At 35.3% G+C, this 14546-nt stretch overlaps 1 protein-coding gene across 3 annotated transcripts; it reads right to left on the bottom strand.

The window, feature by feature from the left end:
- Positions 1-1149: 1149 nt before the first annotated feature.
- On the bottom strand, positions 1150-13306 carry LOC149933869 (uncharacterized). 3 transcript variants are annotated; one of them, XR_016472305.1, is made up of 4 exons: positions 13181-13306; positions 6710-6795; positions 6371-6626; positions 6163-6286 (listed from the first exon to the last, which is right to left on the bottom strand). XR_016472305.1 is itself a non-coding variant. In XM_090154261.1 (3 exons), exons 2-3 carry the CDS (start codon positions 5323-5325, stop codon positions 1173-1175), a joined length of 339 nt encoding a protein of 112 aa, XP_090010387.1. In that variant the 5' UTR covers positions 5326-5466; positions 13181-13306; the 3' UTR covers positions 1150-1172. The 3 variants fall into 3 exon arrangements, 2 of the variants coding, with proteins under 2 accessions (XP_090010387.1, XP_090010389.1); XM_090154261.1 differs by lacking the exons at positions 6163-6286; positions 6371-6626; positions 6710-6795 and adding exons at positions 1150-1377; positions 5192-5466; XM_090154263.1 differs by lacking the exons at positions 6371-6626; positions 6710-6795; positions 13181-13306 and adding exons at positions 1150-1377; positions 5192-5466 and having other exon boundaries at positions 6143-6163.
- Between the last annotated feature and the right edge of the window lie 1240 nt (positions 13307-14546).

Here is a 14546-nt window from a genome sequence, read left to right as displayed (position 1 = left end):
CTTAAATACGATACCTTCGCCACTCACTTCTACGGGACCATTTTTAAGTTAAATGAGGTAAATACTTAATTGTCTGAAAGACCCCGTAATTTACCATATTTAGTGAAAAATGTCGCATGTTGATAATAAAAAATTTGGAAGGGATTGTACCATAACCTTTACTTTATTAACCCTCCGAGCAGAAAAGATAACTTCGATAAAATTGATTCTGTATTAAGTCATTTGTGTTTGAAATTTTACAGAAGAGCTTTTATTCGTAAGTTTTCCTATTAAAATGAAGACCACTAAATTTAAAGTACCAACTTTAATTATGCAATAATGATAATCATTTAAAAACGCTTACACAAAGTGAAAAATTCCAAATAAAATAATATTAGAAGCGGTATTCCGCATAAAGCAACTAAGTGTCAGTCGGCAACTAACAATTGTAAGTGTCAGTCGGCACAAAGCGTTCTTTTCACTTTTCCAGAGTCCAAGAATTAACTCTCTCCGTGAAACCCTAACGCGCTTTTTAACAGCATTTTACTTCAATTGCAAATATATGTTGGATATCTTCTGACTCGTAACATACAAGCAGGTGAGAAGATGTCTCCTTAAAATACTTTAATTTGGTAAATTAGCAAACTGAAATTTGGGAATCATCGTTCTTCAAGATAAATCTTTGAAAAATATCGCCAAGTGACTCGGAAAAAGTAAGAAGTTGCCAAAACGCAAGGCATATCTCCCTAAATTCGACCCTCGTCGGTTAATTACCAGTGTAAATTTATTCTTTCAGCCTAGAATAAAGTACGTATTTCAGGAAATAGATTGAGGGCTACGGATACTAATAGTTCTAAGCTTGCTCCACACGACTAAAAAGGTTTTTCGCCCTACGCTAAGATTCCAAAGGTGCTCCTGCCAAAACGGGAAATGGTGGTAACTGATGGCAACTTATACTTGTAAAATATAATAACAGATAAAACACTTGTAGACCGTTTGATGTTATATTTCTAAAAAAGGCTTAGCACTTGCTTGCTTTTATCTTTTAGAAGCATATTAATCTATCTTTATTTTAATGTTTACAATTACCAAATTTTGTCCAATGAAATAATAAGACGAAGTAGAGCCGTAAAAAATTTAAGGAAAACGTCAAATGAAAAATCACACACATAAAGAGAACAAGATTAACATTGTTAGCGTATAGTTATTTCTAGAGAAAATGTGAGAAATTCAAATACAAAACCGCACAAAAGAAGGATAAGAGCCGGTTCTTGATGAACGCAGGTCAAAGGTTGAGCCACAATCACCACTTTGTCCACTGTCAAGGAAGAGCTGCACTTTGCAATTACCCAGGGTTTTTGAAGTTTGATGATTCCAGTTGGAAGGAAATTTAAAATCCTTAAACATATAATATCAAGAATTCAATTTATACAAACCACATTAACCGAAATTTCCACGATCTATGTTCTGAACTATGAGCGCAAGTTCCCTGGTACCCATATTGAAATGTTGAGGAAATTATCATTCAATTGTAAATGAATTAATAGGTTCAATTATTTCATTGATTCACAATTCTTAAATATTTGGCAAACAAATTCCGCTCGTATAGACCCAAATTAATTAAAGCTCATTGAAAATAGGGTATTAGGCCCTCTTTTAAATAATTAAGGTGTACTAATATTTTATCAGGCTCAAACTTATTAATACAATGACGGATACTTCGTGGTTATACAGGGTCCTTTTTTTGCTCGGAAAAGTAACCAATTTGAACGTGTCAGTGTTTGGGTTGGACTTCTTAGAAACCGTTTGTTTGGTCATTTTTTCCTACCGCCGAACCTCAACGGCCAAAGATATTTACATTTTTTACAGAACAAACTGAGTGACGCAATCGACGGCCTTCCATTGGCTGAAAGACGTCGGTTGCGGTTTCAACAAGATGGCGCCTCTCCCCATTTTGCCCTTGACAACGAGTTTCCTGAAGGTGGATATGAAGAAATCGTCCAGTGCATTGGCCATCAAGGTCACCTGACGTAACACCGAAGGATTTTTTTCTCTGGGGAATATTTAAAGTAAATGTATACGCGACGCCGATTGAAACAAGGGAGGATTTCATCAGAAGAATAATCAGTGCTTGCCGAGACGTCACACCAGAAACGACAGAGAAAGCGTTTGGGAACTTAATTGACCGCGCGCAAACCTGCGTTGCAGCGAAATTATTGAACATGTTTAGTGAAAATTTATCTAATTAAAATATCTGCATTTTAAAACTAACCGTGTACATTTTTTCAGGTGTAAAAACTAATACGACTGTATTAGAATTGTTCGCTTTTAATTATCGTTTCAAACAATTGTAATTTATCTTGACCAACTTGTAAATTTTTCAAATTTGAATTTTCAATGAAAAATAAGTCTTTTTTTCGCCAAGTCAACAATTTTTAATAGTTTTCGATGACGGACTACAACTTAATAATATAATTTATTTATCTCGCACCTAGTGGTGAAACATAAATATTTTAAAATTGGTGAAAAACATTACCAAATCGCTGAAATTTATCAAACTAATGTCCCCTGGTATAGTAAATTGACTTTCCAAATTGAAAAAAAGACCCTGTATATACACTAACAAGGTAAGACAAATTTCAAGGCATCGTTTAGACCGGTTTCGCCCTTTTGGGGCTCATCATTGCTTTGTAGGAACTCTGCCTATATGCATTCGGAAACTGCCGGGATCAGAAGAACAAAAATACAACCATGTTGCCTTATATATTTTGTGGTCCCTTGAAAATTTTCTTACTGGGACCTTTATCCAAACATCGGATTTGGACGGATGCCAAAGTATAAACGTTGTTCGATTTATTTCAAAACGCCTTGTTATAATTGCTAAAAATTTCACTACAAAAAAACATCGCAATTTTTCTATGGGATTTGGCTTTCGACAGATTTGTTTTCAAATTGAAACATGTTGTTAAGCTTGATCAAAGGAGCAAAATTGTCCATTGCCATTTTCCCTTAGCTCCAATAGTTTGTACACTATCAGCGATGAAAAGTGGACAGAACGTAGTATAGTCTAAGGAGTCAAGGCCCATCGGTTAGAGTACTAAGTTCGCGCGTCGCTAGTCCGGGCTCACTATCGAATATAGAGTTTACTTTCCAAGATTCGTGGTGCTTCCCAAAACAGAGCGTCGGATTTGGTTTCGTTCTGATCGCACGATGAACGAACTCGGTAATCAAATAGTGAAATATTGAGTGTGACTTTAACCACGGCCAACTTTGATCTCTCGCGCTACCGCGGCCATCTCATTCGATGACGTTTCTGTGTTAACCTATGAGCAAAAGATGTGTATGACGTGAGCGCCCCTAGCGGATTGGTTAAACACATTACAATAAAAACGCCCAAGGTGCTGTTAAATCGTCAAGGTTTATTAATTTAATAAAATAGGCTATTATTATTTACAGTATATACATGTTACTATAATTAGATAATCAAATCACTGGGGAGCATAGTTCTATCTATCTACCAGGTACCTTCAGTACCAAGAGAATAATCTGATGAGTTCCAAAATGAGCTGTTTTCAATTTGCCACCAGATTGCACTGCATATCACCTTTAGCTCACTATCGTCTGCTTAAGTATCAGCATTCTGATTCATGCACCCTAGATGTCCTAACAGGATTATTATTTTTAGAATAGATTCTACATTGAAGACAATATAAAAACCGAGCGTGGCGCTGAACTCCTACACGTTATAGTACAGTTTATAGGGGAAAAATCTTTGATCGCGGAATTTCGACGAATGTGTTGGCCGCTGTAGCGCGAACAGCGCGTGATCAAAGTTGGCTTTAGCCGACTGTGTTACTAAAATCGATAAATCAGTGTTTAATCGGTTGAGGTGTGACAGTTTATTTCATATCAGCGAGTGTTGAATGAGGGATTCACAGAGACGGTTAATCATATATATTCTGATTTCTTAAGTAGTTCTTTTGTGTTTTATTTTATTATTGCTTAAGACAATATTGAATAATAAATAATTCCACGTACGAAAATTCATCGAATAATAAGTTGCGAGACAAGAAATAATGAATAATTAAGTAAAGTTGTAAAAATCTTGGCAAGAAAACTATTGATAGTGAGCCCGGACTAGCGACACGCGAACGTAACGCGTAGTCTAGAGCGCTAACCGATGGGCCGTACCATCTTTTAACAAATAGACTATACTAACGACGTAAGTTTCGTCCACTTTTGACCGCTGATACTGGACAAACTATAGGAGCTATGGGAAAATGGCAATGGACAATTTTGCTCCTTTGATCAAGCTTAACAACATGTTTCAATTTGAAAAAAAATCTGTTGAAACCCAAATCTCATAGAGAAGAAGTGCGATGTCCTTTCAATGGTACACTCACTTATAGGGCACATTAATTTACGGATATCTGTAGTTTCCTAGGTTAGCAAGAATTCCTACATAGTACTAGATTAACCCCAAAATGGCGCAACTTATTTAATGTTGGAACCTGTGGATGAAATTTTTACTTGGGTATCAATGAATGCCAACACAGATGAAACAACGAATGCTACAGGTCTTTCTGTAAAAAAATATAAATCCATGGAAAACAGTAAAATGTAACTTTTGGTAGCAGCATTTTACGGTGGAGGCTCAAAGCCTTAGACAACAATGGTTGCAACACTCAAACAGAGAGTAAAATTTACAGAGCCTTTTCTGCAAACTTTTTAAATTTTCGGCCATGATGTGCAGCCAGAATATTTTATTTATTTCTACCGAAGTTTTGCTCTCAAGTGAAAACAGTAAAAATACCGGTTTTCAATGCAGGACGAAACTGTAAAATTTAAAATAATTTGTGTAAAAACTACATAATAGAAACACAGATTTCAATACAGACATTTTATATTTGCACTAATTTGACTTCATTATTTAATTTTAGCATGCTTGTACGTAACGAGCTTGTTCTCATGCTGGAATAGTTTTGAATATTTCAAAATTAACTCCGGTCGACAAATATGTTCAGAATTCGCTATACTAATAGTAATCTGACTAACAGCATCATCCTTCAAACTGTTCTCGATTTTAACAATAGTGGTGATGACGGTTCGTGGCTCCGTGAGTTGATTCACAAAATAACAACGAACATAAAATGTTCATATTCCACAGTTGAATTTTAACGTGGCTATTTTTAAATCAGCAAAACATACATACCTTTTATTAACTCGATCTTTCAATGCGCTGTCTAACGTTTTTCTAAACAATATCATTGTACAGGAAGTTCTATAAGGGAGTTGGCTTAAATAGAAGTTTTTCTTCGAGCTCTTCATGATCTTCAGTGCAGACATGAATCGATCCAACAAAATAACCCCTGCTCCATCGTACACTTTTGTATCAAGATGTTTATAAACTTCCACAAAGTTCAGTTTTACTGATTTGAGATTGTTAGCTAGATTTGCAATAGCCTTTTCGTCCGGAAAACCACTTTTCTGTTGAAAACCGTAAACCTAATTTATTACTTAAAAAAAATAAACAATTATATGTTACCAAAGTTATAGAAATGAAGTGGGCGTATGGATTAAGATTTTGAAGTAGGATTTGGCTAAGAAGGACCGGGAGGGTTTAGTTTAAGCGCATTACCGTTGTTTCTCACTCATAAACAGTTGAGCCTGGAACCCTACCCTGTGCCCTCCGGAAATTAATTTCTAGAAAGTGCTACATAATAGGACCCCAAAGACCTTGACAGAAATTGACAACGGATAACAAAAAAGGGTAATTTTAGGTAGGTTTAAATTTAGATATTATAACTATTCTACAAAGAGATTAGCAAAATAACATCGGACGTTAAACAATTTGCGCTATATGGTGCCACCGCAACAGTAAACAAATAACACTATAATAAACAAGATGTCGCGAAGCAAATGTTTTAAGCCATATTCTATACTCCCCACATATATTATGAAAATTATTTTTACAAAACTATTATTGGGCGACATTAACTCCTTTATAATCTTAAAAACACATAGTAATGACATCGCTATTGGGCATTCTGATCGGCAAAATTTATAACGATCCTTTGCATTTCGTTGATTTCACCATTCTCCAAATATGCTTTGGGTTAATTCTTGTCGGGCACCAACATGTAACTGCCGACTTCCATTATACTTATAAATTCTGGCATGATGGGCAGTAAGGATCTAGATCAGATATTCGGCCCTCCACCGTTCCTTGTGACTCGCGTATAGTTATTTTCTCGAATTAGGCATATTTTGCTCTCTAATTCTTTGAGGGAGGCATCTTTGTGATTCGCTGTTGGAGAAGCAAATGCGATAGGTAGATTTAGTGTCTCGAGCTAATGATCGCTTCAGTTTCAAACAAAATTGTTTTTTTTACCGGGTAGGCAAGGGTTTTTTGGAGAATGGTCTTGATCGGTCTGACCATATGATTTTCCCCCACATTCCTCCCAACCAGGCAGCTCTGTCGGCGATGAAACGCCAAGAGATTTGCAGATTTCGGAATTGTCAATATTTTTCTTATTAATTGGACGTCTCTGTCGGCATGAATAAACGCCCTTCCCTTGCCTGTGTATACAACATGTGGTACGCCTTTACGGGAAATTAGTCTACAGAACACGAATAGGAATTCATATCTGAAATAGGACCGGATTATTTATTAATTTTAAAATTTTAATGTTAAATCGGTAGGGAAGTAAATAAATATAAATATGGATACCTTTGTGAGCAAAATTAGATCAAAGATTTTGTGTTAAAAATTGGAGGAGCAGTGGACTGTTTTTTGAAAGGCGGAATGACGTCATTCTGTTGTTCACAGAAATATTTTTTAATACTTTAAATGAATTTGACATATTAATCAATAATAAAAATAATATATGTCTCTTTAAGTCTGCACATTTAACGAGCTCTAAACTGTTTTTTCAGTTCGAAGAACTGATTTTGTTATAATCACTAGAGTCGTAGTAAATAATTGTGTCATCAGCAATGTTTCAATTACTTGAGTCGTAGTAAATAATGGTGTCGTTTGAACAGGACTTTCTATAAAGTAACATTGGCCTTCTTGTTTAGATGTATCGATCGCGTCACTCGTGACGTTGAAGACACGTTCAACTATCATAGCCAATAGACGCTAGCATAAACTCTATTTATGTCTTATTCAACTTGTTAAAAAGTTCCACGTGCGTCTTGGAATTTTAGCGTAAACGGGCTCGAGCGATTTCGCGCGTGCTCCAATAAATAAAATAAAATGCGCGAACCATTGACGCTAAAATAAGAAAGAGCGCGTGGAACATTTTAACAAGTTGAACAAGACATGAATTAAAATTCGACGAGTCGCCCTTTTTATAAAGATCTAGCCTTCAAAACTGAACTGAACTCCCACGTATCTCGTGACGAAAGCGATACATTAAAACAAGTTCGGCAAGCGTAATGACTTTATAGAAAGGCTTATTGTTTTCATCATCAAAACCGAAATGTATGTATTTTATTTGTTCATTGGCTCTGTAGTTTTCCTACCCGATTAGGACCTCGGATAAGTCGTTGATACTTGATTCAATAATACTGTTTTAGCCAAAAAAAATCGTAACCGAATCATTCTGCCAACTGAAATGATAGGTTCCAAAATATTTTTAGCCTTATCGTACCACTCATTAAATTTTAATTTATCATTTTCGTTTTTGATGGTTAGGGTTATAACTAATTTACACGAAGTCATTGTTCCGAGGTCAATATTATCACGAACCGACTGAACATTCGAACTGTTTTGAGAGATATTTCTGACTAATATATCAAGTGAGTCTAATATTAAATAACTACTTGAGATATCATTCTTCCAGGATTTCGGCTGATTCAATTGCTCTTCAAACGCCAGTTTTCATTTGATGATCTTAACCACACTGTTAGATTTTTTCTCGGTGCTCTTTGAAATTTATGCGATTTTATTTCTCCAGACATTTACCACTTCACTAAACGCCTCTCGCATTTTAATATTTCACAAAATAAAAAATTTAGTGCCAAAACGGATTAAGCTAACGTATTTGTAAAATTTGCTAAGATCGACTAGACCGTAAATATTTATACTTCATCTAGGATTAAAAAATGAACTAGATAAAATCCGAGCAATGGTAAGAAAGAGCTTTCCAACGTCACAAGTTCTGAGAGAAAGAGACCACGTCCGACTCAATAGGCGCCTAATAGTCATTGGAAGACCCTACGGGCATACAAGGGTTTCCCCCTTCTAGCTCTTCCGTTTATACGGGGTTGTGTAAAGTGCAATGTCCATCGGTAAAACTACTCGAACATTCCAATCACTGGAAAGTGAAACAACAGTAATTCGGTTTTCATTCTTAGTTTGTTGAAAGTGTGAGCGAAAGCAGTAGCTAGACATTTTTGGTCTAGCTAACAAAAATGTCTAATGGAAGTGGCACAAGTGGGAATGAAATATCCAACGGTAATAAAAATGTTTTTTTTATAAACATGTATAAATAGGGTTTATTATTTTATTTATAGTTTGCCCTCATTGCGATCAAAATCCGTGCATAACTTTGCGCTCTAATGGTGTACTTTTTTTGGAAAGCGCTAGATAATTTGAATTTTTTCAAAAATGCGCGATACTTATACAAGAAACGAAGGGAACTGAAGCTGGAAAACTTGAGAACTGTTTATTATAGGCGAAAAATAATTCCTGAAGGAATCGATTATATTAGTCACAAATGGCACTAATCACCTGGGAAACTATTCTGTAAACAATCCAAATCGTTTAGACAATTCCCAATCTAAATGATTTGGATCGGCTTCATTTGGATTGCGCGCCAAAAACCGTATTCTCTAACCCAAATCCAAATCGTAATTTGGATCACTTGAATTCCCTTTCCAAATCACACTACGTCATGTTTTTTTTGGAAACGTTCTTTTTAATTGGATATTTCATTTAGTAGGTTTACAAATGTGTTTTTCCACACTGTCAAAGAATTTCTTTCCAAGAATTTATTATTATTTCTCAACAAAACTCATCATAAAAGAAAATTATATTCTTGGGCTTTTGCTCTTCAAAGCTAGTGGCATTTTTTAGAGGTCATGAGAAAATTTGGTTGTATAATCTTTAATTAATATTTAACTGAATAATAAAATGGGTGTTAAAGTAAATTCAAAGCAACTTATTTACATTGAGTTTTTAGAAGTCAATACTAAATTTGGGAAAATTTCGGAGACAGTTGTTGAATCTGCAAAAAGTTATTTTCAATAATAATTTGAAGTTGCGATTTATTCTCTTAAATAGACAAATATTGTTGAACATGTGCGGAGTATGTTGCTCTCTCGTGTCAAGTGTTGAAAACTTGCTTGTGAAAGGCCAAAACATACAGTACATAAATTATTACTCATATAACCAGATAGTGTAAAGATTATGAGAGGCGTCTCTTCCTATTCCCGTAACGTTAAAATTTCGTACAAGATTTTGAGAGCGCGCGCCCATAGGAGAGGTTAGGATACTATCCGACACACGATGTCGCTACTGGATTTTTTTTTAATTTTGTAAACATCCGGTGATGATCCGGAAAGTATTTTTCATGTTTTGGTATGCAGTTGCACATGGAGAATCTTCATTAGCTTTAAAATATTTCTTGTCAATTCTTTGAATGATGAATCTCTCCAAACGTCCTTTAATATTTGTCATGTGCGATAAAAGCTTAAAACTGGTGTCAAATACTTCATTTGTCTCCATTACAAATTTGAAGAAACTATCAGTTGGTACGATGAGGCTGCCGAAAGAAGAATTCTTTGCTGTTTTGAAAGCTTTAAAGTAAAAGAGCAGATTTGTTGGGTCAACAATTGGATTGTCTTTTTTGAGTTGACTTATGCAAGAAGAGCATTGAAGGTTTGAGTAGCAGCGGTGAATTAGATATCCTGAAATGTAACTAAGAACATTTTGTTTTAGCAGGTTTGGAATTTCAATAGAATTACAAAATTCTAAGTCTTCATCGGAACATTGCCCCTGGCTTTGCGAGACCACAAGATTTTCAAAATTGGAGAAATCTTCATCCGGTCCTGGAGCTGCAGTTTTAAAAGTGTCAATGTTTAAAATCATCAATGCAATTAGAATCCGGTGGTTTCAAGAGATTATTCACAGAGGTAGCCCGGTATGCAGCTCGAAATTGTTGTGGATTCGGATGATCACGGTTGCCTCCTTTCTGTCTTGTAGATCCAAGAAAATTATCTACAAAAGCTTGGCTAATCCTGTCCGTTAATAAAAACTTAAAACCAAAATTATCCTTTAGATCTTCCCAGAGGAGTAGCAAGGCTTGAATTGAAATTACCATTTTCTGAAATTTCCAATGGTGAAGAGTCCTTAAAACTGAAAATTGTTGGCACAGCGGATGGTGTGAGCCTATTTTTAGTTCTAATATTCATGAAACTGGCATCAATGAAATGATTTGCGCAAATTCTATGGTTAACGTGTAAATATTCCGTAGTTTTATTTGTAAGCCCATCATTATTTACATTTTTCAGCCACAAAATAGAACTAAAATTTATATTAAGTTAATATGCCAATAAGCCTATCTAATGAAAATGCGAATTTACCAGTCTTTTTCCTTTGGAAACTTAAAAAAAATATAAACAAGGATTTCTTGTTTTCGATATTTTACAATTTAAAACGGAACAATATACCCCAGAAATACTAAATTATTTAAAAACCTTGTAAAACTAGCATTAAAAATCTGGAAAGTTTTTGCGTCTCTTTTAAACCTAACATCGAAACGCACGCGCTGTGAGAACGGCGCCACTAGTGGCGCCATCGCTCTTACGGTAGTAGTGGACATTATTGGGAAAAAAAAGTTAGTACGCTTTTTTGAAAGAGAGACGCCTCTCATAATCTTTACACTCTCTGATATAACATAATAGCAAAATTAATGATGTAAATATTTTTTATTTAATGGATATACACCGCTATATAAGCCGCAAGTTGGCTTCTATTAGTACATCGGTACAATACTCTTATATAATAGTAACCAGGTGCAAAATTCAAAATATGGTAAGTAAGCACTTAAAGCAAATGACAATTGTATACATGGAAATCAATAAATTAGCAATTATTTTAGGGAGCGAGACGATGGATATTTAAATGGCACGGAGTGAAAATTCCCAACTACTCATTCAGCGTTGAGTTTGCTAGTTATCTCCCCACTGGGGTTTTCACTCGAGTTCTTTGGTTTCCCTTTTCCTAGCGTGGCACGAAGGGCTTGCCACCACCCTCCAACACATTTTAACACGCCCGCCTACGATAAAGGCACTCAAAGTCGCCAAATAACTTAGGCCTAAGATGGTGCCTTGGGTATTAGCCTAGCTGATAATTATTTTATAAACGAATAGATTTTTATTGAAATTATTGTAAAAAATTATTTATTTTAAACCTTTTATAACAATAATAATCAGCTAGGCCTAAGTCATCAAGCGATTTTTCTAGCCATTTATTCAGGTGGCCGGGTTACAATGCGTAGGAGGGTGGCGGGCAAGCCCTTCATGCCACGAGAGCCAACAGCTCCCTACACATTATTATTACCTTTAGCCTCGAGAAGTTTTTATGGAAGGGCAAACCGAAGAGCTCGGGGGAAACCCCTTTCAGCCAGCTAACAGTGGGGCAAACTGAGCCCAAACCTGGTCAAAATTAATATCTCAAAAACCGTTTCCCGTACTAATTTCAAATTTTTGTGACACTTAACACATGTTGGGGGACAATTAGAAAGTTGTTCTTCATCATATTTTATGTCTGAATAATTTGGACCTGAATTCATTTGATCAATTGAAAGCCGAAAAACAAGTTAGTCATCAAGTAAACAATGCTAAACTGTTTACAATAAAAAAATTATAAATAAAAAAATAAAATAAAATAAATTCTCCCATTGACTTAGCATAGTTTAAGTTGAATCGACGAACTGTAAAGAAAATAAATTTTCGATTATTTGGCTTTCTTTTTTACAAATTGAATCATATCAAATTGCATTTAGCATAAAATGTGGCGAAGAACACTTTTCTAATTGGAATTTTTTTATATCCATTATGGTTCTCAATAATTTGAATAAATAGAATATTTATGAACAGAACATATGTTATGATCGATTCATAATAACTTTCCTGTAGCCTGTTTAGCATTATTTACTTGATGACCAACTGGTTTTAAGTGTGTACCTCATAATGAGGTACACACAAAATGAAAACAGCCTCATTTCTATTAATGTTGTCCAGGGGATACATAACGAAAAATATAGACTTAACATTTAAAAAAAAACGAGATAATTTAATATTTATGATTATGATTTTATAGGTTTTATTTTAACTAGGGGTTAAATATGTTTATAGGGGCTTATTGGCAACTAACTTTAATTTGAATTTTCTTGTTGGCTTACTTATGGTTATTTACGTTTATTATTACTAGGAGAGATCGATTTGTTTCATTTTTATCCCGTTATGCGGGGTTTCAGTTTTTATTTGGTATTAGAGAGAAAAAAAAAAGATTAATTGACAAAAAAAAATAAACAACATTAACAACTTTTCTTCCTGGATTGAGGGCATTTAAAAAAATTAAAGGTTAAAAAAAAACTTCTCGCCATATGGCGCCACAGGGGGTAACAAACTCAATCTCGGTAGACTACGCTTCACGCAGTAAAAGTTAAAAATCTGGCAATGCAGACTAAACTTTAAAAGAATAAACCCAGTAAAAATGGCCTACATTTGCATACATACTTTGTAATTTGACTACTACTGTACAGTATTAAGCTATTTTTACTATTGATAAATATCTATCCCTTCGCTAAATTAAAGCAAAAAATTATACGAAACACTTACATATGAAGTTTTCTTGAAATGCAAGTAAAGACCATACAGTCAATTTCTATTTCACAAAACTATCCATTTATACAGGAAAAGATTTGGTAGCGCCACAGTTATAAAATATCTATAGTTATATAAGAAAGTCTTTCGCCCTTATGTTTATAACAAAATGAAAACCAGAAAGGTTTTGGGCACAATGGGCAAATAGGCATAGCCTCATTAGGCTGAGGTGCAAGTCCTAACTAAATTTAAAAATAACGGCTAATAGAAACACTACCGTGATCTAACAATCACTTATTTCGTGCAACTTTATAAATAGATTAATAGACTTAATATTATAATACAAATAATTTTTGATATTTACCTTTGGTATCCTCCTAATGACGATGCCGGTGAGAAAGGTGAGGAACTAATTTGCAAGTCATGTTGAAAGCAGGTCTTTTCATGGTTGCCAGCATGCGCGTAAATTTTATACGATTCAAATAACCCATTAAAGGGTAAAATATTTCGAAATAACCCAAAATGAGTTGTGTTTTTATCTGGACTTATTTCAACCCTCTAAAAAGGACCCAAATTATGTTTTCTACCTCTTATGGGTTATTTTTAACCCAAAAATTGGTTAAAAACCATATAACCCAAAACATTCAACCCATCATTTTTAAGAGTGTGTAATCTTAACACGAAAGGCCGCCACACTGAAGAAAACCGCCTCATTTTTAATTTAGCCACAGAGTTTCCGTCTGGGTTAGACATTTAATTAGTTTTTAGCTAGGTTGGTTCGTTTTTTTAGGGGGTATTGTTGTGTTTTTTGCGGTCATCCCGACTTCGTGTCAGTGGCGGCTTAAGAAGGCTGGGTTCCCGGGGCGGCGGCATGTGTTGTGACACCCCCCAGGACCGTGCAGAAGTTTTCGCGGGTCCGTCTTCTTCAAGTTTAATCGTTCTGATTTGCACCCCCCCCTCGAGCTTCACCGATGGCACCCCCTGCTGCCCTGGTACCTGGGGCGGACCGCCCCCTCCCGCAGGCCGCCACTGCTTCGTGTTCTCGATTGTTCTCTTTTTCGAACGAGGACGGTTTTTTGGTTGTCGGGTAGGGGTTTGTTCGCAAGCATTTGATGTTTGGTTTCCTCGCCTCTCGTTTTTCTTTCGTCGTTTTTCCCCCCTTTAATTGTTCATCAAACTTATTGCGAACATTCCCCTTTTATGACAGTCCTTTTTAGCTTTTTCAGCTTTTCTAGTCCCCCCCCCCTCTTTTTGTCGCGTGTTTGTATTCTCCTTTTGTTGTCGCTTGTTATCGTCTCGCGCCTCGCGTCTTTAATATTTTTAAACATTTTCAAATTGTCTGTTAGTCCTAATAAAGTTTTTCGCCTTGAAGGCCTATCGGCCGAAGTACCGCTTATTTTTCCCCAATAAAGCTTAGTTTTCTCCCCGACTTCTTGGTCTCTTTACTTGTTCGCGTTTTTACTCCTAATTAATAATAGTCCTATTATTAATCTAAGGTTGGAAAAAAAGCTGTCATTTATAACGAAAAAGCAAAGGTTGAGGATATTCCACCAAAGATAAATGAATGACAAGTTTAGAAGAAGTTTAAGGTTTATGAAATATAAATTAGCCTCGTATTTAAGCTTAAAACTTACTTGGAGTTACATAAAAAAAATTCAGAGTTGTAAAATACCACGAAAAATATCAAAATGTTAGCGTAAAAGAGCCAACTCCACAGAAGTTTACTATAA

This window comes from Leiobunum rupestre, chromosome 7 (genome assembly GCF_980474605.1).
Source record: "Leiobunum rupestre chromosome 7, qqLeiRupe1.1.hap1, whole genome shotgun sequence".
Lineage (NCBI taxonomy): Eukaryota > Metazoa > Arthropoda > Arachnida > Opiliones > Sclerosomatidae > Leiobunum > Leiobunum rupestre.
This window is presented reverse-complemented; position numbering and strand designations above follow the sequence as displayed.

Coding starts and splice junctions, on each gene's coding strand:
- LOC149933869 (XM_090154261.1), bottom strand. CDS start 5,325: ATGTCTGCACTGAAGATCATGAAGAGCTCGAAGAAAAACTTCTATTTA. Junction 1,378..5,191: donor AAAGATCGAGTTAATAAAAG/GTATGTATGTTT, acceptor TATATGTTTAAG/GATTTTAAATTTCCTTCCAA.